General features: G+C 37.0%; 2 protein-coding genes and 2 long non-coding RNA genes across 5 annotated transcripts in view; 1 reads left to right on the top strand and 3 right to left on the bottom strand.

Annotated features, from left to right (window-relative positions):
* Positions 1–286: 286 nt before the first annotated feature.
* On the bottom strand, positions 287–3,157 carry LOC113109391 (uncharacterized). The gene is made up of 3 exons (XR_003292959.1): positions 3,031–3,157; positions 526–647; positions 287–426 (listed from the first exon to the last, which is right to left on the bottom strand). It is a non-coding gene; the product is annotated as an uncharacterized LOC113109391 (long non-coding RNA).
* Positions 3,158–6,484: 3,327 nt separating this feature from the next.
* On the bottom strand, positions 6,485–9,143 carry LOC113109003 (uncharacterized). Its single transcript, XR_003292835.1, has 3 exons — positions 9,074–9,143; positions 8,877–8,963; positions 6,485–7,562 (listed from the first exon to the last, which is right to left on the bottom strand). It is a non-coding gene; the product is annotated as an uncharacterized LOC113109003 (long non-coding RNA).
* Positions 9,144–9,152: 9 nt separating this feature from the next.
* Positions 9,153–15,430, top strand: LOC113109002 (uncharacterized). 2 transcript variants are annotated; one of them, XM_026272462.1, is made up of 8 exons: positions 9,153–10,038; positions 10,910–11,034; positions 11,892–12,275; positions 12,374–12,638; positions 12,752–12,978; positions 13,092–13,239; positions 14,195–14,304; positions 14,718–15,430. In XM_026272462.1, exons 1-8 carry the CDS (start codon positions 9,933–9,935, stop codon positions 15,024–15,026), a joined length of 1,674 nt encoding a protein of 557 aa, XP_026128247.1. In that variant the 5' UTR covers positions 9,153–9,932; the 3' UTR covers positions 15,027–15,430. The 2 variants fall into 2 exon arrangements, with proteins under 2 accessions (XP_026128247.1, XP_026128249.1); XM_026272464.1 differs by having other exon boundaries at positions 12,374–12,590; positions 14,718–15,424.
* Positions 15,431–16,694: 1,264 nt separating this feature from the next.
* The window catches only part of LOC113108998 (uncharacterized), a 28,870-nt gene continuing 21,420 nt past the window's right edge, over positions 16,695–24,144 (bottom strand). Inside the window, exon 10 of the mRNA XM_026272454.1 lies at positions 16,695–17,287. Within this exon, the coding sequence (XP_026128239.1) occupies positions 17,242–17,287 (46 nt within the window). The 3' untranslated portion in view covers positions 16,695–17,241. The remainder of the gene's footprint in view (positions 17,288–24,144) is intronic.

Below are 24,144 nucleotides of genomic sequence, written 5' to 3'. Positions count from 1 at the left end.
AGAATGGCTATGTCCATAAACAGGGTTTCTGGTGGTTTTATGAAGATCAATTCAACACTTTATTCACGGAATAAAACTGAAGGGAAAATAATGTCAAATTATGTTCACTAAAATTTGAAGCTGTTTTCCAATGCAAATATCTACATTTTCGTAAAGGGTCCACCCAAAAAAGAAAAAGAAAGAAAATTGTCATTTACTAAACCTCAAGTTGTTTTAAACCTGAATTAGTTTATTTCTGTTAGTCCCAGTCCCAGATAGTCTAACACAGTACACAACCCCACAACATGTTACAACCCCAGATCACCCAGATTTCTTCTTCTATTACCTGGACCACATCACTGCAGACTGATGGTGCTCAGATTGGTCATCCACAAGCGTAGTCCCAGCAGTCATGTCCTTGATGAATTCCTGCACAGAGCCTGTGTGCTTTAATAAAAACAAAGGGATGCATTAAACAGGGCCTTACAATCGTAAAGCATATAGACTCCAATAGATGTGCATTTATAAATAAATACATTTACTTACAACTTTGTCCAAGCTCTACAATGTAAATGCCATTTCCATTATGTCTGCAAAGCATTTTGATGGATAACTGCAAAAGGACTCGCTGCGGTCCATCCACAGGATTACTGAATTCTGCGCTGAATCTTCAGTCATTCCAAAATATCATAAACATGAAAAATACAAAAACATGTTAAAACACTGTAAAATAATAAACATACATATATAAATAAATATTTACAGAGAAAGTCAAATGTATTGACAAGTTTGTTTTAAATGCCAAAGACAAACTATACCATCCAGATGATGCTTTTAAATGACAAAACACAGAATTATAACACAATAAAAGGAAATTTAACACATTTGTGTCGATCGTTATTGTATCTCTATTTATACAAGATATATGCTATTATTACTTTTATTCTAAAATATATAGATTTGAACGTATGCAATTTACTTATGACCGTATATTCACCATAGACTGTATAAAAACAGATATTCACGCAGCATTACACTGGGTTCTAGGTTCTAGTGAGGCACTTGAATGACTAACGTTACTTCAGAAAACTGAAAGAAGAGTTTGTAACGCTACCTTCAGAACTTCATCTGAACCGTAGACTGTAAAAAAAATCATCAGAACTAAGCTTATTTCAGCGATATCAAATGTTACGCGCTCCAGAAGAACTCTGAGGGAGGTGCTCATCTATGCTGCTCATTCGTTTCCCTTATAACATGCAGAAAAGACACCGTTCGAGTAGTAATCTTCTTCTTTTCCCCTAATTTTTCATCGATGTATATTCTGACAGATGTCTTACGCTGTCAGGTTTAGAGCAGTTCCTTTTTTTTTTATTCCCGCCGTTCTTAATCCATACAGTGATCCTTTGAGCTCTCGCGCTCTGTTTGAACGGTCTCTAACGCAGCCCTGGGCTCAAATAATACATACAAACTATATTTTTATCGTTCTCCACATAAGTTCAGCTCCATGGGAGAATATCTGTTTTGATATTTATAAGGAAAATACTGTGGAACCACCTGTATTTTGAGGCTTCAGAGTGCCGCGAAAGGAACATTTACATATAGTAACTTAAAGGAACACTCCACCGTTTTTTGAAATAGGGCTTATTCACATTATTTCCTACATTTAGATAGGTGGGCAAATGCATTTTTGTGTCAGTGCATGCATTGTTTTAGTTTGACTGGGTCGGCGTTAGCTTAGCTTAGCACAATGAATGGAATCCTTTGTTGCCAGCTAGCATGGCCTGAGTAAAAGTGATCAAAAAAATAAAAAACCCCCACCTAATTACTTCTTGTGGCCTGCGTATTCACAACGAGTACAAATAGCGATCCAGATTAACACTAGGCGATTTCCTAGGCAGATATTGACTTGGGACTATATTATGGGGAAGCACAGGCGAAGCGCTGCTGCTTAGGCGAAGCACTGCTACTTCGGCGCAGAGATATCACGCAACACATGAAATCCCACGACTTCCGTCAACACACCGGCGTGAATAGTAGCTGCCTGGCTATTTTCCTTACAGTACACGAATGGCGATGAACATGGCTGATTTTGAGAGAGACGAAGAGGGTGACTTCTCAGACAGTCAAGAACCAGAACCATACCTATTTGAACCAGAGTTTACAGAAGACGAGCTGCGTGCTTTGGAAATAGAATGACAGGAGGAGGAGGTTGCGTTCGCTCAACAGCCTGAGGACGTAAGGATGAGAGCCAACATGAACTGGTGGTGTGAATGTGGGGGAATATGCCAATCTATAACCGACGGAAATAGAGTGTCTGTGCTGTAGAGAGTGGGACATGTTTTTGCCATTGATGACCAGGCTCAACACGTCAGATCAAGATGAGCGTGCCCGAAGTTGTGTCACATCTACAGAGGATTTCACGGCGCTGATCCATTCTGCAGTACTCGATTTTTTTTTTCCGGTGTGACAAAGTGAACTGGAAAAAACGCCCCACGCCGAATGGACCAAATGGACAGCTGTCCACAGAGTAAGTGATTATTTTAATCATGACGCATGTATAGATCGACCCATATTATACCTGTATTCACATAGAGTTCTCTGCGCCGAAGTAGCAGTGCTTCGCCTGTGCTTCCCCATAATATAGTCCCAAGTCAATATCTGCCTAGGAAATCGCCTAGTGTTAATCTGGATCGCTATTTGTACTCGTTGTGAATACGCAGGCCACAAGAAGTAATTAGGTGTTTTTTTTGTTTTTTTTCGATCACTTTTACTCAGGCCATGCTAGCTGGCAACAAAGGATTCCATTCATTGTGCTAAGCTAAGCTAACGCCGCCCCAGTCAAACTAAAACAATGCATGCACTGACACAAAAATGCATTTGCCCACCTATCTAAATGTAGGAAATAATGTGAATAAGCCCTATTTCAAAAAACGGTGGAGTGTTCCTTTAAGTTACATACAGAATATACGACTCTTTAAACCATACTTACTCTTTTGAGACAACAAATGTAATTTTACACATTAAGCCAGTGAATACAAATATTTTACTTACCAAAGTTGTATTCTAGTAAAATGTCCAAACTTTGAGGAGAAACTGACTAGAATGGCTGACGACCTTCTTCTGTCTTCAACAGCCTTCAGGAGAATGACGAGATCTCGCGATAAGTGATGTTGTGAACATGATATTGCTATTGAATTGAGTCAACAATTTTTTTTAAGTTATGAGGACAAATAACCTAGTTCAGTCAACTTTCAAACTAGTTGAGACACTGAAAACTTAACATTTTTAGTTGAATGAACAAATTCAGTAACTGCAAGTTGTGTCAACATAAAAAAATTCATTGAAACAACTAAACTGCTAAATAATTTTTTTACAGTGTGAACACCAACACATGATTAGGACAGGTTAGATTATGATTATGATGAAACAATGTTACTAATAAAGGACCACGAAATATCTGCCTGGGGTGAAGAGTGTACCAATAAACGGAAGCTAATTCTATGACACATTCTATGGTAAATCACATAACATATCAGACGTAACATTACTACTTGTATCAGCACAATAGGATGATAAGTTATACGTTAGACAGAGAGAGAGAGAGAGAGAGAGAGAGAGAGAAAGCGCGCGCGAGCTCCCTCTGATGCGTTTTCATGACAGCGTGCTGAAAGATGGGCAAGGACAGATTTTACTATAAATGCCTATAAAGTTCTCATTATAAATGTATGGCAGATTTGTGCTATATTTTCATCTACGTTATTAAGTGTAATAGTTGTAATAAAGCTGTATTTTTAAGTTAAGTTTTATTTTCCATAAACCTGCGCGTTTTCGAAGCCATATGAATTGAATTATGCCCACAAATATATGGAATAAAATCACTTTCAAAAAGAATCGTACGTAATTCAAAACATTTGTGTGTAATTTTAATATACTCGTGCGTAATTTAAAACTATTGTACGTAATTCTGTTTTTTGTCAGAGTTGTCAGAGAAATCTACGGCCACGACAGTTTACAGATACGCAATTTTGTGTGTTTTTTAGAGTACAACTTTAAAATGTACGACTGTGACAGTTTACAGACACGGCGCTTTTTTTCACAATAGCTCTGTTACACACACGACATGCGAAATTACGACCACGAAATGCAGTGTTACTTTCGAAAGTACCTTCAAAACGGCTTACTGACGTAAACACCACCGCACTTTTAGGTCTTAGTTTATCAATAATCAAAAACAGATTACAATTATTTTTATTGGTTAGTCGCACTTGATGTTCTTAAGTTAAAGTCATTTAAAGTCAGCTGTATTTGTTAACATTAGTGAACTAAGAAGAACAACGTACAGCTGTATTTTTATAAACTAACAAAGTTTAATAAATACTGTATCAAATGCATTATTCATAGTTAATGTTAGTTAATACATCAGTCAACAAATGAAACTTTATTGTAAAGTGTTACACTAGAAAACTAGGTTTTTTCCTGATAGAGAAAAATTTGTAAAAAAAAAAAAAAAAAAACTAATAAATTTAAAAATTAGTCAGAAGAGTTTAGTTACCTTGTTTTAAGTGACATTAACCAATTAAGCAAACAGACACAGGTTTATCCACTAAAACATTTATTTAGCTTTCAGTTTCAGTCCCCAATTCAAGCAAAAAGATAGATAGATAGATAGATAGATAGATAGATAGATAGATAGATAGATAGATAGATGGATAGATAGACCACTCAAACGTTCACAAACTATACTAGCTACTACTAAATATTGTAGAAACATAATTTTCTGTAAAGTTGCTTTGTACACTGCAAAAACAGAAATCTAAGAAAGTAAAAAAAATCTTATTTCTAGAAAATACATCTTGTATTTTGCCATAAAAGACCAAAATTCTTATAAAATACATTGCGTACTAGTTCATTAATCTTAATTTAAGAAAATTAGTCTTATTCTGTCTTGATAAGTAAATTTTAACTCATTTTGAGGTAGATTTTACCAGAAACAAGTGACAGCTATAAAGTGCGAGTTTTGGTGGATGTTCAATTAGATTGTTGTGCTAATTTTAAGAATAATACCACTCCTAAAAATTCTATTTTCAAGAAAATTAAAAAAGTTCAAATCTATAAATATATTTTTCTGTTTGTGTCTGTTCATGTATTTGAAAATTAAATTAATACAAATTGCTTGTGTGAACAAAAACACTTGGTCAAAAAGTGGTTTAAATCTGATTTACTGTATTTCATTGTATGTAGAACAATCACATTTACAAAGTAACACAGATTCATTTAATCCTGGGGCTATCAAAACAATGTCGATGAACTCAACTTGTATTGAACGCAGATTATTCCAAAATATCCCAATGGCAAATTAAACAATTATTTTGTTTGAAATTGTTATACATCCAGAATAATTAAAAACGTATTCAATCTAGAACACACCTATAAATTCTCACACACTTGAGGCTTTATGTAATTCAATCACATCTCCGAGGTAATATTTCACAGGGACGTATGTAATGTCCCTGTGACTTAAAATGTAATACGGTGTGAAGTCAACAAGGTTGTCTGCATTTACTAGTTCAGTTGCCTCTGCCAGGTTGGGAACCTCAATTTTATAAGACATGTAGTCTCTGTCAAAACAGACTGTACTGTACATCTGACATTCAAAACAATACAAAGATGAATTTATGACAAATATGTTCCTCACAAGTCCAAATTCTGGTAGACTACTACCATTTGCCATACACACTACTAATGTTTTTTCACTAATGTATTTGTTTCCATTTAAAGTAATCCACTTAACAGACACTGCATGGTCTATCTGATCAACTCCAAAGTAGTCCCTTACTTTTCCTTTCAAATACGCCATGTTTTTTACTTCTGATACTGGTCCCAATACACATTCACTGCCAAAAATCGGGTGGTTGGAACGGTTTACATTCTGACAACATTCAAACATTTGGTTGTGCTTAATTAAGGACTTACAGACATTTTTGAAATTTACTTTTGAAACCCATTTTTAAAAAAAGCAATGTTTGGATTCGAACCTCATGCACATATGACGGAGCATTGGTCCCAACATTTTAATCTGGGATGGAACATGAATCAAGTAATGCTGTTTAGGTGTAATGTTGTTTTCTGAGAAAAGATCCTTAAAATGTTTAAGATGCTGTTCAATAAGTACTTTCAACTTATCAGTAGTCTCAAGGCTAATAACAGGTGAAAACAAAATTTGAACAATCTCCAGAAGCTCAAGAATGAAGGAAAAATATGCAGTACCTTTAATCACATCCAATAGAAAGGGCACTATTTTGAGTAAAACAAGCATTTGACCCGATGACTGCTTCAGTTTGTTGTCATTGGAAGCTAATGTACTGAACGCAATAGGGCTAGGCCTATCTCTAGTATCTTGTGGAGTGTATGGGAATCCAATTATATCAGCATTGAAAGCATCAAGGTCCAGTTGTCCCAAAAGAACCAATTGTTTCAGGATACACTTAATTTCCAAAGGAGCAATGCCCTCAAAAATTACATGCATTATATCTTGAGGAGTTTGATGGATTAAATTAAAGGCAGGGAAATCCATTACTTTGCTCCTTCGGTTTATTCCATATGTAGTTTTAAGGCTGTTCCTGAGATATTCAGTACTGGCTTTCTCAATGTCACTACACTGTCGAATATGTCTTTCCAGTGTTCTTTGCTCAAAGTTTTCATCATTAAAAAACATTTGCATGTCTTCAAAAGAACATTCACAATGTCGGCATTTACTGTATGCAAAGCCCACACCCTCTTTAAATCCACATAACTCATGTTGAGCTAAAGTATCTCCACATACGGAAACCACTGCTCCATATATCTCATGTTCACCACATGGAAGATGAATCTTCACGCCATTATATAGCTTTACCAAGTCCTCATGCAATCTTGCCAATATGGCATCAACTCCACATTCTGAGAGTTCACTTTGCTTTGCAATAGCAAGAAGGCGGATTGAAGCTAATTTTGACCTGTACTTTGGATTAATGTTTCCCAAAGTGTAGTAAAACATGAGCAACTTATTCTTTGAAGCTTGAGACCCAAGTGGATTGCAAATTTCGATTTCATCTGAATAAAGAATTATCTGTAAAGCAGAGGGTCTAGAAGAAAATAAAGGGTGTGAAAGCATTAGTTCACCATCTATGATGTCATAAAAATATCCACTGCTGCATTTCTGAGATCCACCATTTATCATGGCAAAGATTTTTGGATGAGACATTAATTGTTCTAAACTCTTTATCAGGGGTATATAATGGAAACATTTTTTTTTTTATTGCGAGGTCTCTTTGTTTTTTTCTTTTCTGACGACATACTGCTAATCCGACTGAAACCTCTTCTGCTTCCACAAAATTGAATTTTTCTTTTATGACACTGTCCTGTCTATATGATGTTGAAACTGCAGCAAATGGATCTTTAAAGGAGTCAAAGAGTCCCAAAGCTTCTCGCTGAAGTTCACTTCCTGCATGTCTGTTGAATACTGTTTGTAGCTGACTCCTCAAGCTGTTCAGTAACTGAGCTTGATACGCCTGAACCTCAGCCACAACATCATTCACACCACTCTGAAAAAAATAAAAACAAAACATTAATTAGCAGGGAAATATATGTTACAGCGTTACAAACATCACTGAATGAGAACATTGATAGATCATTAACGTGACTCAGGAACAAAGTTTTTGCCAAGATTTATAGTGACAAATACTAATTTTAGAGGTGTACTTTTGAGGTTGTGAGGTAAAATTTGGAAATATTATCATTTTTAATGGTTTTGATAGACATCTCATATGCGCAAAGCCTGCATTTATTTATCAAAAATACAGAAAAAAATATATATTTTGAAATATTACAATTTAAAACATCTGTTTTCTGTGTGAATCTGTGTTAAAGTGTAATTTATTTCTGTGATACACAGCTGTATTTTCAGCATCATTCCTCCAGTCTTCAGTGTCACATGATCTTCAGAAATCATGAAAATATGCTGATTTTATACTCTGTTATTATCGGTGTTGGAAACAGTTGCAATGCTAATATCTTGTGATAATATAAAATTTTTAAAAAATTTCCAGGATTCATTGATGAATAAAAATAGTAAAGAACAGAATGTATTCAAAATATAAATATATTCCAACAATGTCTTTACTGTTCCTTTTTTAAATTAATTTAACACAACCTTGCTAATTAAAAGTATCAATTGTTAAAAAAAAGTAAACTAAATGACTTCAAACTTTGAATGGTAGTGTACATTGTCACAAATTATTTCTATTTTAAATAAATGCTGTTCTTTTAGATTTCAGATTACAACAAAAAACACTTCACAATAAGGTTTTATTAGTTTACATTAGAGGTAACACTTTATTTTATTATTATTAATAATTAATTAATTATTATTATTATTAAGCACATATTAATGCCTTATTCTGCATGACCTTATTCTATATTCCTCATCCTACCCAATACCTAACGTTAAAAACAAACATATTAATTATTAATAAGCAGTAAATTAGGATTTTTTTTTGTTTCAAAGAAAAGTCATAGTTAATAGTAAATATGTTTCCTATACTAAAGTTTTACCACATTAGTTAACTACTACAGATAACATAAATTAAGAATTAACAACAATTATACAGCATTTATTAATCTTAATTTCAACATTTACTAATACATAATTAAAATCAAATTCTGTAGTTTTTAAACTTTAGTTAATGCACTATGAACAAACAATGAATAGCTGTATTAATATTAACGGACATTAACAAAGATGAATAAATACTGTAACTAAAAACTGTATTGTCAGTTCGTGATACATTAGCTAATGTTAACGAATGAGACCGTTTGTGTTATGTATTGCAACGCAACTTCATTTTACTGATACTAACCTGTGAGAGATGATGTTTCTCTCTAGCAGTCATCACAATAGCAGTGGCATGTCTGGATAGCACATCATCACTTGATAATTCGTCATTCTAAACATGAAGAAAATAGTAAAAATATTATATACTTGAATGTATAATAATTAGGGTAAATAATAGACTATGCTATGACATAATCAACATGAACTAAGTTATTAATTTACCATGGTTTCTTGGTGGAGGCATGAGGAACTTGAGTCATCAGAAGGCCTGTTTGGAATAGGTAGAGTGGGAATCGAATCTGAAGTTTCATTTAGTAGGACATCCTGTGCTTCCAGGTTCGGATGAGACCGCAAAACGGTGTTACTGCTTAAGCCAGAGAAAACTGATTCACCAGTGTCAAAAGCATCAAAATCACCAAAATGTTCCACAGGAACAAGAAGAGAGGTTTGCAAATCCACACTATTTTCCAGTGTCTTTTCATTATCCGGACTGTCACTTGACTTCCAAGTATCCTGAGCCTCCAGCGTTCGTTCACTATATGTCCACAAGTTGTTGCTGTCCGTTTTTCTAGGTTCACCGGATGCCTCGTGTTGTGCTGATCTCTCTCTCCGATGTGATCTGCTGCTACTCACGCCGTCTAGATATTGTGAGTGTGTTCGTCTGATGTGATACCAAAAAGAGTTGTAGACTCGGTACTCTTTAGTGCACCCATCTATTCCACAAACCAGACGGAAATCTGGACTTCGACTATGTGCAGAATTTATGTGACTCAATAAAGATTTGAGAGTAAGAGCCACAAACACATAACAAATTATGCAGCGCCAAATCATTTTCTCCGGTAAAATCAAAGCAAGCTTTTGTAGCGACCTCAAATAAAACAGAAGAGATGTTGAGTTTAAAACTAATGTCAAATGTATCTTTCAACGGTAACCAATTAACTACGTTAAAGCCTTAATAACTACTGTAACGTTCTTAACGTGCCAAATTAAAAACGTACAACACAGGAAATAAGAAAAACGCGCGAGCGTGCATGCGCAACAGTGCGTCGATCCTGTGACGTGTTAACGTTTTGAAATACGCATGCGCAATCAGCGCGCAAAAGTGCAGCAAGGAAACGAATGCACTTCCTCCCGCCAGTTTCTCACGATGGACGGACTCGATGAAGTTGCGATTTGTACTCTAAAAGGTTAGTAATTTATACTTTTTTTTTTTGAAAATCAGTTAATTCTATTGGCCATTCTGTGTATTTGAAGTTGAATTGTAATCTAAAATTATTCCTACCAGAAACAGCCCTCCTGTAACTGAATAAAGCTGATCATTCAGTCTTTTTCTTGAGATGTTCAGTAACTTAACGTAACGTTACATCTTTTGTCTGAAATTTCAGCCTGTCCCGTTTTGCTTTCCATCTTTTTAGTTGTACTAGTTAGTACAAGTTAAATAATACTTAATTTATTAAAAGCGGCTTATATCCAAATATGACCTCGATTTGTTTTGTGACGTCACCCTGAGGCAAATTCAATTAAACTATCACTTCTGTTGTTTTATCGTTAACACTTTATAATAAATTTGTATTCAGTGACAATAGTCAGCTGTTTTACAACATTTGTTTTGCAGCACTTATTGATCCTTGTGTTACATGGACAAATATATATATATATATATATTTTAAATGTGCATACCACAACATTAGTTATTTCATAATGAACATACAATGAACATTTGTACAACCATATACCAATAGTTTTAAATGCTCTAAAACTGTTTATTGCTTTTTCATAATACCTAATGCATTTACTGATGCTGACAAAAATAACCTTTTTGTCAAGTGTTAAGAATATTTTATCATTATTGCCGGTTTATTTCACTTCATTAAGCCATTTCATAGATTTAATATTTCTGCCATGTTAGGACCATGTTATAAAACAAAAATGTCTATATTTCTCTTATTAAATAGCTATAATCAAGTGAATGCATTTTCACAATATCTGAAAAAGTTATGTATACAATGTATAATGCACCTGAGCTATGCTAACTAACATATTTACATGTGTTCTAAGCTGCTAACATTGGGGAAGACATTTTACCAACTCTCACACGGGATGATATACGAGATCTCTTTCCTGGTCCTGAGCACTTCCTGCGACGCAAAGCCATTTGGCTTATTGTTCATAAGGAAGAACAGGTATTTTTACTTAAACCCTTAACTGTCACGCCATTTTTGAGATTAGACATGAATCCAATCCAAACCTAAATGTTTAAAAGTATGAAAAGTATGAAAAACTTATAAAAGTTTAAATTTACTGTAAATCAAATGTACTGTACTAAGCATTTATTTTATATTAAATGCATATTTTATCAAATATATTTTACTCTAAAATTGCTATCAAATGAAAGCAATATGTCTATCCAAGTTGCAGTTGAAGTTGATGTAAAAAAAAAAGCCCCTGGATGTCACAGACATTGTTAATTTTTTTTTTTTTTTTTAACTATTGATACATTTTACTATTATTTTTATATGACTATTACAAATTTATAAATGTCTGTCCAAATATCAAAACAGTTGGCAAATATTGAACCGTGAGACTCAGACTTTTCCAACATTATTTGTTTTTTCAAGATTTGACCATAAAGTAGCTAAACTAAATATTGTAATTTGTAACATGACATCACCTGCTAGGGTAGGAGCTCACTAAAAGAAATGAAAGTACCATTTCCATGGTAACACCACATCGATTTAAAAAGGTTTTCATAGGTCGGACCTAATTGTGGTGTTGATTAATAAAATATGTGATATGAAAAAAGGCAATATATAAGAAGAGTGTCAAGTGTCCCATCAGTGGGATAGTGACAGTTAAGGTTAAAATATTTGTGTTTTGGATGTTTTTTACCGGTTATCGGTAATTACATTTTCAGCACAGAGGATTTATATGTAAATTGGTGTGGTTAAAGATGAACACTTATACATTCAAGTGTGACCCTCTGGAATAAAATGATAAGTTACTTTTCTTATTTGATTAATGTATACATTTTGTATTTTAGGAGCACACCATTCCTGTTGAACCCCAAGGTTCATCAGCTGATGATGAACATAATGGAAGTCCAAAAAGAGATGACCCCAGCACTTCAAAGTTTTTGAAGTTACCCAGCCCAGAATACGTTCTCTTCACTGATAGTGAACTACAACATGTGAGACGTGCATACTTCGAGCAGCAACGTCTTGGAAAAGAGGGTGAAGTCACCTTATCAAAGGAGCTCTTCTGCCGACTCATCCGAAATACCATGACAAATATGATATCTATTGCAAGAGCCTCTTCAGATGACTACAAATATCCCACTAAACATGAAGTTATTGCCATGGCAAAGCGGTTAGTGGAATACTACCCTATGATAAAAGATAAGTCAACTGGATCAAGTCATGAGTGGGTGAGAGACTTCATTTGCTTGAATATTTATAGTAAAAACATGTTTTCCTGCTAACATTGTTTCAAAACTATTCATTGATGCTTCCTTCTTTTTTACAGGACACTGTTGCCAAAAAGCTCTTGAAGCGACTTTCAAATATCCGAAGTCCTGTGAAGGCCAAACACCCTCCATCCAAGAGAGTACGTCTGAATGAAGTACCATCTGCTGCAGTGGCAAGTGACTATGATGCTGATTCCAGTGCATCAACAGTTCATCTGTCACCACCTTCAAGATCAAGCACCCCACAGCAAGAAAATGACAGCATTGATGAAGCATGTATGTACATTACCATTTACAAGAAAATTCACAAGTATAGTATTTGCAGTAAGTAATAACATAATATTTGGTAATATATGTAATCCTAATTCTGCCTTATTTATTTTTATGTGGCATGGCATACATTCTTGTTCTAATTATATTGAATGCCTGAATTATAGCCGACGGTCCAGACAACAGCCTTGACAGCCAGAAAACACAGGCACGACATTACAGGACTCTACAAGAAATGTACAAAGCAAAGAAGCCAAACAAAGCTGCTGTAACTCATCTATTAGACCTGGAGTTCCAGTCCAGAAGAAATTTCATTGACTCAAATGCTTTGAAGGAGCAAGACCGACCCACAAAAATTTTACAGGCATACCCGTGCTTCAAAGAACTGGACCATGTGGGTATACACATTGAAACATACTTTAGACTCAGTGACAAATGTCCCATATCATCTGCCTAACTGCAGACATACAGATTAATGATTTTTATAACTTTCAATATTTCTCTCAGGTAATGGATGAACTGCGGAGAGTCATTGAGCCAAACAATAGCCAATACACTTCTGAGGTGAAAGGCAGGTGGGAGAACTTCTACTCCAAGGTTCAGTTTTATGGCGTCATGAAGAAAGTCATGAAGCCTCCAAGGACATTAAATGGAGGTAAAGATGTATTTCATTGATTGACCTACCTGATTTCAGTAATAATTTATAAGTATACAGTAATAAAGTACTTACCATTATAGTACTTACTGGTTTATATTTAATTCATAGTTATTATATTGTAGTATCTACATTGGTAATACATTAATAGGCTATATGCAATTAGTCTTCATTCATTTTCAGTGGAATTAACAGTTATTGTTGTTTAATTAGCTCATAAGTAATAACTTAGTTAATATTTATTATGATTTGTTTACAACTTAAAGGGTTAGTTCACCCAAAAACAAAAAAAGGTGTAATCTATCACTCCCCCTCATGTTGTTGTACACCCATAAGACCTTCATCTTCAGAACACAAATTTAAGATATTTTTGATGAAATATGATGGCTCAGAGAGGCCTCTATTGCCAGCTGTAATGACACTGCACCTCTCAAGATTCAGAAACAGTTCATGTGACTACAGGGGTTAAACTTTTTATACTTTTTATAACCTCTTGAGATCCATAAAGGTACTAAAGACATATTTAAAACAGCTCAAGTGAGTTCAGTGATTCAACTTTAATGTTGTAAAGTGGACAGCCATTTGATAACAGATCATTCTAAATTGTAATGTTGACATGCATTCTCTGTAAATCTGTTTTAAAACTATGTATTGTGAAAAGCGCTATATAAATGAATGTGAGTTGAACTGAATTAATCTATTTATTCCTAGTTAATTAACAATTCCTTTACTACGAGCTAATTAAACAATAATAACTAATTGTTGTGACAGTGTACTCACTATTTGTATATTAATATATGTATATTAACTACGAATTAACTATAAACGAATAGTTTGTTAATGATTTTGATGTACTTTATTCTTGTATGCTTTATAATAAAGTGTTAACCTAATTCCTAAGTGCATATCAATATCGATTTCCTCTCTTGTTTTTTTTTTTTCTTGTTTTTTTTAGTTGAACATGCCATTGCAGTTTTTACTGCCCTGCCACTGCTCTTCCCATCTGGCTCTGCAGCACCCAAGAAACTGGTCCCAATCAGTGAGGCTCTTTTCCACGTCCTCACGGTAAGTTTAACTTCAGTAGTGATAACTTAGCAGGTGCCTAAGATGCCTACACTGTCAATAAAATACTTGGTAAAAAAAAAAACGTCCTAATTGGGCTACTCAAAAAACTGGCCATGAAACAAATAATAATAATAATAATAATAAAATTACCTTGACCCCGCCTTTGGTAGAAAAAATACCCATAATAACCAGTCATTTAGAAGGGTGTAAATCCTGTTAAGTTTAATTGAGCTTTATTTATATGTTTTATATTAGATGCATTTTTACCCGGGAAGAGCTTCAAACTTGAAAAAGATGTTTCCTTTTCCTCATTAACCGTGTCCACCCAACAACATATGAAACACAAACATTACTTACTTTGCTTTTTTTTGCTGTGTTTGTAGTCTAAATTTTGTATTTATTTGGTTTTCTAGCCCTCTGAGGATCCTGATACCTACATCCACCGGCGTGTGCTTTCTAGTCCTGTCTTGCTGATTGGTGAGCAGAACTGCATTGTGGTTGTAGGTACAACTCCAGTTGTAACTTTTGAGAAAGATTTGCTCTACGAGGGACCTCTCTACCTCCTGGCCTATTACTATGCATTTCACCTGACATATCCCAAGTGTATTGCCACACTCTTGTCTGTGTTACAAACACAAGTACTTGGAGATGTCATCCACGAGCAGGATGCAACCTCCTCGTACAAGAAGGCCATTCATGAATGGAAAATGTTTGTTGAGTAATTTCTTTTCTAACATGTTGTATGGCTAAGGCAGTGAGAGCCGCAGGTTTTTTTATTTATTTTTTATTATTTGTTTTGCACTTTAATTGTGCTATTTTTTAGTTTCTCCCAGTTTTCAGTACTGTTTATTGAATTTGCCATAAATGCAATACATTCATTGAGTAATTGCTGTTTGAGGTTATAGTGAATGCAGGTTATAGACTGATGCTATCTCTTTGTGCAGAACATTTGCTGTTGATGTGTGTGTGTGTGTGTGTGTGTGTGTGTGTGTGTAAATGTGTCAGTTGAATAGCCTTGGAATCAGTTCATCCTGCTTATATGCTCCATTTGTTTAAGACGAGTTTTTTTAATAAATGTTCAGCAAATGTAAGTTGTTTGTTTATTCATTTAGTACATTTTAAGTTTCTTTATTGGGGTGTTTCAAGAATTTTTTATCTATTTTCAGGTTATTGAGCATTGTTAAAAAATCAAAATAAGATGAATTTAAGGTTAAATATCTGCATTAATATTACTTATTCAGTTCTTATAAAAAGTGAAATTTGCATAATTATAAGCATGTTTGTCTAGTTATAAGACCTAACAGTATTTTTAGTGACTAGATTTGAGACAACTTTTTCTAGTTTTAATGAAATCTGCACTTAATGTACTTCTTATTCAGTGCTTATAAAAAGTGAAAGTTACATAATTATAAGCATGTTTGTCTAGTTATAAGATCTAACATTATTTTTAGTGACTAGATTTAAGTACAATATTCTAGTTTTAATGCAATTTTGACTAAATTTATTCATTATTAGATTCTTATAAAAAGAAAATACTGCATAGCTTTAAGCATTTTTGTCTAGTTTTAAGATCCAATTGCATTTATTAGTGACTAGAAATGTATGCTATTTTCAAGAATTCTTATCAAGTCAGTTTTGCTTACCCCATTGGCAGATTTTTTTGCTTGATTTTAGTACACTTTGACTGGATTTAAGCACATATTGCTTGTTTCAAGGGGGGCGTTTTTTGCAGTGTAACGATTTGTATTATAAAAAGCACTATACAAATAAACTTGAATTGAATTGAACTCCTTCATTAATTCATTCTGTAGTAGCAGTCCATAGAACAGAATCCAGCAAACTCTTTGAATAGAAAGCTGTGAAGATGCCCTTCTTTCCAAGACCACAGTATCTACCCCATCACACATCTGATGAGCTCCAGCTCCACTCTGTGTCTTCCTCACATCTGGACTGACACACTTCCAGTCAACCATACCTACACAAGAGAAAAACAAATGTTGAGAGATTCAAACAATAAGTAACCAGTAAGTAGAATAAAATATCCAATAAAAAATAGAAGCGCAAGTGTCTGAAAGTGCAAGTCTGCAGCCAGACCCTTCTCCATTATATTATAATACAACTGTACTACTGACTATTCACTGAGTAACAAAAGTACATGTGCTTCCTGTGCATGGTTTCTAAAAGAACGGAATCAGGAATAAGTTGACTGGCACTCATCTATACCACAGGTTATACTAATATTTACATTTAATCATTTAGTAGATGCTTTTGTTCAAATCGACTTACAAATGAGGACAGAGTTGAAGCAATCAAAAAACAAAAAGAGCAATGACATATAAGAGCTATAACAAGTCTCTGTCACCACACTGAGCCCTCCTCCTGTGATTGCCATTTTACAGTCAGTATCCATCAGGTGTATGGTAGGAAAGGTGTAGACGGGTCCCCCTTTCATAAAATAAATAAAAAGAATAATAACAACAATAATAACAACAAAAATAAAGAGAAAAAAAGAAAACACTTTTCAGATTCATCAGATTCTGTTGCATCCTCTTTGGCTCAGACAGTGGAGCTACATACACTGCAGAACTGTAGCAATAATCAGAAGCTAATGTATAAGGTTCACAATATACGATGCTTTTCATGTTCTTGTCTAGACTGATAAATCTTACATTGTTTTCTAAAACTATTGCTTTTAATTTTTAACAGATGGGCTAAAATGGTACAGAAGAATATTACCTGAAAAGATTTGAAACAAGATATTTTACAGTTGACGAGTCACTCAGCAGGTGTCCTAAAGTATGTGTATTTTTTGAGTACATCCTCCACAGAGATTCCTTCAATGCTTTCTCAGCGTCTCCAGGAGCATGTTCCTGTTGCGTGGTCTTTGACAGTCCATGTGTATGGGATGTGTTTTCTGATACTCACTTTATAACACATTCACATGTGCCTCAGCAGACATTGAATCCTCCCCAACACAAGTTTCCTTCATCAGAACAACAGAAACAGATCATGCTTAGACCGTGACAGATATGAAAAACATCTAAATACTTACTGAACAAGGTTCTTTAGATATAAAAAAATAATAAAAACATTGAACTGCATAAACATTAAGATGATGGTCTGGCAGTGAAGAAGTGGAGTACATACAAAAAGGATTTAAATATCTGTAGTACATTATCTTCCTTACATTAACCTGCACTAAGTGAAAATGTAAAATTGATTAACAGTGCAAAAATAAATTATGCATATGGCAGTGTGCTTACATATTCTACAATAACCTGCAAGTGGAGCTCGTTCTGCTTTACATTTCAGGTGTAGGGATGTGTCAGATGTGCTTAAAACACAAACTTTACTGATTGTCATTTTCCAGCAAATAAAGACTACAACATCTTGTTACTACAATATTGTGTGTGATTATGTTGATAGAGATAAATCAATGGTTTAAAAACAATTTAACTTACACAGTAATTTCTTTCTGTATTTATGTGCTAATTTGCATAAATACCACAACAGATCTAAACATTGGGTATAGCCAGGTTAAAATGTCTTGTTCGATCTTGTTGATAACAGTAAAATACTTAATATTAAGGTTTGAATGGAACCAGTTTAGGCTACCCATGAGCATTAATACAGAGAGGCAGGAAGAAGTACTTAGAAGAAGTAGAAACCAGCCTTTATTAGTTTGGTCCGTGGGACTGTTTCTGGAAATTTACTTTTTATTTTGCCTACCTTTTGTCTTTTGCATTCTCCTTACTATTGTCTCATGTTCTTGCCTCAGACTCGTCCCCCAGAAACAGCCCCAAATATAATCTCTTAAAAATAGGGGTGCTCCGATCACGATGGGCCGATCGTTATGCGCATCTCGTCAGTAAAGCCGGTTTTCTAATCAGCGGTTAATTCCATCAGGTGCGTGATTTCACATAGTGCAGCTGTTACTACACAGAGCCGTTGTTAATAGAGAAGATGCGCAAATCACGTTAATTTTCAGCGTTTTTTGGTGCATCTTTGCAGTTAACAACGGCTCTGTGTAGTAACAGCTGCTCTATGTGAAATCACGCACCTGATGGAATTAACCGCTGATTAGAGAACCGGCTTTACTGACGAGATGCGCATTAACGAACCCCTACTTAAAAATTAATAAAGGAACCAGCCTAAGTAGGAACCAAAGTACTTCTTCCTGCCTCTCTGTATTAATGCTCATGGGTAGCCTAAATGGGTTCCACTCAGATCTTAATATTAAGTATTTTACTGTTATTTGTCAACAAAATTTAACAAGACATTTTCACCTGGCTAAACCCAATGTTTAGATCTGTTGTGGTATTTATGCAAATTAGCACATATTTAATTAGACCATGCACCATTTGTCCATGTTAACAAACGATTACTATCTCTGTAATATTGATACTCTCTGTTATTAGTTATAACTAACGTTAACCCTTAAACACAGGGGTCGTCAAGTTCAGTCCAAGTTCGGTCCCATAGACAGTAAAAGAAATGGACACAGCGACCCCATTGGAACTCAATTGAGACAAGTGAAGCCCATTTTTAGCGTTTTTTAGCACTTCCGTTTCTGACGCGCAGACTCAGACGAAGCTTGACAACGTCAGCAACCTGTCTGACGGATGTAAATCTTCTAATTGGCTGTGCGTGCAAACTGCCATCGTTAATCTTGCAGAGACGGCGAGCTTGAGCGGGGAGTTCTTTGGTGTGAGTGAGCAGGAGTAAGTATTCTGATTAATTATTTTGTATAGTATTTTCAAATGTAACGCCAGTACGCCATATTAAGTTAATTGCCTGCGAGCTTCTCCTCCTGTCTGTACGGTAATGCGACAGAGAGTCAAGTGGTTATGACGCAATCGTTAGCCTATTTTTTTACAAAAACTGTTTATATGGGGCCATAATGTAACATAGAAGGTAATGGAGCCCTTTATACATTGTCGTGTATCTTTAGAAAGAAATAACGGACAAACGGAGTCTTTAAACGCCTCAGATGTAAAGTTATTCGCTGTCAAAGTGACGCCGAAATGAATGGGAGTCAATGGGAATGCTAACGCAAGTGAATTTCTGCTAAAAGATGGCAGCCCCCACCTGACTTCAACTTCCGGTCGAGTTCCTTGCCGCCTGGGTGTGAGCGCTTGGCTGCTGATCCGCCATTTCGGCGTCAGTAGTTTAAAACTTTGGTGGGGCGCATGCGCACTTCGTTGAATCGATTCATCTTCCCTCGGATTAATGCCTGTGACCTTGATGATGTATTTTTGACAGCCGTTTCGCACACTGCATTTCGTGGTCGTAATTTCGCATGTTGTGTGTGCAACAGAGCTATTGTGAAAAAAAGCGCCGTGTCTGTAAAATGTCACAGTCGTACATTTTAAAGTTGTACTCTAAAAAACACACAAAATCGCGTATCTGCAAACTGTCATGGCCGTAAATTTTGGAATCCAACTCTGACAAAAAACAGAATTACGTACAATAGTTTTAAATTACGCACGAGTATATTAAAATTACACACAAATGTTTTGAATTACGTACGATTATTTTTGAAAGTGATTTTATTCCATACAAATATGACGGAAAAAAAGCTCAGCTGCATTATTATAACATCAGTAATAAAATAATAACAATAATATTAGAAAAAAAAACATTTAAGAGCAATATCATTATCGTGCATTGCTTATATGAGCATGAAACGAATCGCTGATATGCAGCGATTTCAGCATAATTGTTAATGTTAATTAATCAGATATAGACTAGCTCTTGCAACTTTTATCTGAAAAAAAGAAATTCGCCGATGCAGATGTGAAATTGACCAAAAGTGAAACTGGGATTGAATAAGATTTAAAATATATTTAAGATAAAAACTATTAAAAACAAATAATTTTCGTCATCTCTACGAATATGTTTAATGTAATTAGGGTACAAATATATCCAGTGCATTTTTATTTTATAAAGACCATTTCATTATTTGTCTGTGATTTAAAAATTAACACACAAAGATACTTTTTTTTTTTTTGGTACTTTATTCAACTGCATTTTTTTTTTAACAAAACATTGTCTTCCAATATAACTTTAGCAGCATATTTTGATCCAGCGGTGAAACGTAGTTTTTAAAAAATAAAGAAAAAAGTTCACCAAGTTTAACCAAACAACTATTATAAGGTATAAAACAGAGACCAATAGCCTAGATATTTTAACTATGGCTAAAGCTCAAAACTAAAATAATAATATTATTTAAAAAAAATGGATATTATATTTACCACGACCGGTGAAACATTAAAATGTCTATTCAAAAAGATAAGTCGGTCTACGTGCTCCGATGAGAGCCGAGTGCACAGCCTGTTCACATTTAGTGGAATAAATTCGCTCCGCTGGAACAGATGTTGCAGGAACAGCCAGGTACCACTGGACAAGTAAACCTTCTCTGTCCCTGAAACTAATGGGCAGCAAATCTTTCACCACCATTTCAGCGAACAGCTTTGTCGTCTTCTCGGTTCTGCCTGCGTTGCATTTAGGTCTTACGGCAAGTGATTCAATGCTCGTCTGAGTTGCCGCTCTGTTATCGCCAAATATTTTATGTACACATTTTAGATGATAGCGGATTATATTTGTTGTAGATGTGTGTGACAGCTTGGCGCTGCACAGCTTACCCTGAACTGTATTTTCATCGTTCTTCTCAAAGGGAAACCAGCCATCACTTACGTGATTTTGAGGCCATGATTATCTGTCTTCTAACGTCTTTTGAGGTATCAAGTGGGAAGCTAACCAATCAGAGATCAGGGCGCCGCCCAACGTGCTGCCATAACCAATAATAAAAAAAATAATAATAATTTCGTTCATCGTTTATGAGATCGATCATCGCTGTCGCGGTCGAGTACTCGATCACTGTTGCACATCCCTACTAGCAAGGCGTTTAAACAGTGTGTGCATCCATGTCATCGATATTTGACACCTGATGACACACACACAGTCGTTGCATCTCTTGTTTGGGCGAAGAGCAGGCACGCGATGTCCTTGAGGGGGCAATCTGTGCACACTGCGAGCGTTTTTCTATGAAAAAGCTCCGCTCTCGTTTGTCTCACTTTTTTCGTGGAAAGAGGGACAGCCATCTGGATCTCGCGGCTCAGGACCCACCATTGCCGAGGCACGGAGGAGAATGAGCTCGTGGGGATCACAGGTGGATCTCGCTGAGGAGTGTAGAGAGGGACTTTTCCTCTCACACTCTCCGGCGGCAAACGAGAGCGAACTTCGGGAGGAAGATGCGTTGTCATTAACCCATTCTGACACTGAAGTTAGTGCTCTGCTGGGTTCTACCCAGAAAAAAAGGAGATATTTGAGAGTGGCGAAGAAGCTGAGGCTGAGCAGCTCTTTTCTTCTGCTCTGTGTATGGGGAGCTGCTAGAGGTTAAGGATCGCGCCATGGCAAAAAAAAAAAAAAAGCTTGCCATGGAAGCGTGCCAGAAAGGTAACATCGCGAGGTCGCCTCGATGAGCGTTATTTGTCTGACCGTAGCCCGCCAGCCCAGGTGAGCCTTCCATTCTTGCCTGACCTACAGGCAGAAGTCGAAAAGGAATGGAAGAGGCTGTTTTTCTCCCGCATCCATCGGTTTCAGCATACGACATATGCTGATATCGATGGCATGCACAAGAACGGCTATGAGAGGATGCCCCCTGTAGAAGAGATGCTAGATAGCTATCTCTCAGTGGGGGAAAATCCTCTCTAAAATCTCCCTCTTTGCCATCTAAGCCCTTCCAGGATACATCCCGCTTAAATGGTAAATCATACGCAGCAGCAGAGCCCGAACAACAAAGGGGTCCTGGCCCATCTCGATCTGAGGATCGAAGACGGGCGCAGAAGGCTAGTGTCAGGCAAGAGGCAAGAGGAATCACGGGTCAAGAAGAGGTAAGCAAGGTCTGAGGGATGTGATTCAGACGAGGCAGCGTTCTCTTCCGGATCGGAGCGATACCTAGGAGTTAGTCACTTCCTGTTGGATGTTTTTAACTTCTGTTTTATTTCTCCCCTGCCTAATTCCCCTGTAGCCACCAGTGCTCCCCCTGATCGGGGTTAGGTGGAAAGTTTCTCACATAACAGTCTCCTATCCTGGACCTGTTATGTTTTGGTCGATCCTATTTTCATAGTGACCACCTTACTGACGGTACGGACCAAAAGGGGACGTGAGGTGGGTGAGTATGTAAACCTTTCTGCTTATGGGTGTTATGTTGCTGGTGGTTATATGTCTACTAACAAACTCTGGGACTTTCCTTTACAGTGCTCAGTTCCAGCCTTGTGCTCTGGCCATGATCACAGGCTTTCGGCAGGCGGCCGTGGTACATGGGTTCGGGCGCGACACCCACTGCGGAGCGAGTCCCGCGTGTGGGAACCAAGCGCTCTGCGGTTGCTCATCCCACACCCCCTCCCGAGGAGCCTGGCTGATTGTCAGAACTGGCACAGCACTGCAGGGAATTTCATGGATGTCCGGCCAGGTCACCCTGAGGGGCCGCCTGGCCGCTTGGCGCATCCGGGGAGATGGTAGTTACGGAGTCCTTCTGTATGTACTGTCTCAGGTGATGCTCCCCTTGAGGGTTGGAGCTCGCCTCTCCCGTGCGACCCAGGTCTCAAATCCACGTAAGGGGGCACGCAAGGCTCTGTGCACTTTCTAAAATCCTGTACGGTAGGGGTTACGCCCTCTGCTACGTTCCCTTTCTGAAGATGATTAGCCCTGGGGTCCATGGGCTTCATTCAACCAGTGTGTATTTGTTATACACCCCAAGCATCCCTTCCCTCAACATGAGGGGCTGTGTGGACTCCCACATATTGTGGTTATCAGGTAGTAGGCTTCATCAGGGCTCTCAGATGGTGAGCTCCCACATACTGTGGTTGTCTGGTAGTAGGCCTCACCAGGCCTCCCTGGAGATTTAGCTCCCACATACTGTGCGTTTCCACTTAAAAACGAGCTCCTACGGTTTGTGGTTGTCAGGTAGTAGGCCTTACCAGGCCTCCCTGGAGTCGAGTTCCATATTACCTTCCACTGAGGTGGTTATCTGGTAACAGGTAGTAGGCCGCTCTAGGCCTCTCTGTAGGTGAACTCCCACATATTGTGGTTATCAGATAGTAGGCTTCATAGGTCTCTCTGAAGGTGAGCTCCCACATACTGTGGTTGTCAGGTAACCTTTCAGTACACACGCTAAGCCTGTGTACTTTCTCAAAACCACATGGTGGTCAGTGTGCACGTTAATGCTTTGCACACTTTCTGAAATCCACATAAGTGGTAAGTGTGCACGCAAGGCTCTGCACACTTTCTGGAATCCTGTACTGTAAGGGTTACGCGCTCCGCTTCGTTCCCTTTCTTAAGATGATTAGCCCCGAGGTTCCTTGGGTTTCATTCAACCAGTGTGTATTTGTTATACACCTCAAGCACTACCCCTCAACATGGGGGGCTGTGTGGGCAATTCTCGTGGTAGTTAGCAGCGCTCCCCTTTTCTGAAAGGGTCGCCTATGAGCATGCTACTCGGAGCTCAGACTCCTCCTCTCAGCGGGAGACTGAATTCTCGTTTTTTTCATCGGATCACTCCAGTACTACATACTGTTTTGAGACGCACTGTGAGAGCAGGCATCCTGCTGAGGCAGGGGCTGAGGCTCGGGAATGGCGCATCCGCACCAAGGTGTTGAACCAGAGTTGGAAAGGTTGGCCAGATTTGGATGGATCAGTTTTGCGGCACAGTTTTGGTACAGGCGTGGCCGAGGCTTCATCTGTACGTTCCGTCCTCCAATTGCTCTTCTCCCGGGCCATTCCATTTACGAGCTGCAGGTAAGTTGGCTATGTAGCTTAGGCCTTTGGCCATAAGGG

This window comes from Carassius auratus, chromosome 9 (genome assembly GCF_003368295.1).
Source record: "Carassius auratus strain Wakin chromosome 9, ASM336829v1, whole genome shotgun sequence".
Taxonomy (NCBI): domain Eukaryota; kingdom Metazoa; phylum Chordata; class Actinopteri; order Cypriniformes; family Cyprinidae; genus Carassius; species Carassius auratus.
The sequence above is the reverse complement of the archived record's forward strand: the minus strand, read 5'-3'. Positions and strand labels throughout refer to the sequence as shown.

Bases quoted from the DNA above. Each gene is read 5' to 3' on its own strand.
- LOC113109002 (XM_026272462.1), top strand. From the start codon at position 9,933: ATGCGCAATCAGCGCGCAAAAGTGCAGCAAGGAAACGAATGCACTTCC. The intron at 12,979-13,091 runs GTGGGTATACAC...TATTTCTCTCAG, and splicing joins GCTTCAAAGAACTGGACCAT to GTAATGGATGAACTGCGGAG. The intron at 13,240-14,194 runs GTAAAGATGTAT...TGTTTTTTTTAG, and splicing joins TCCAAGGACATTAAATGGAG to TTGAACATGCCATTGCAGTT.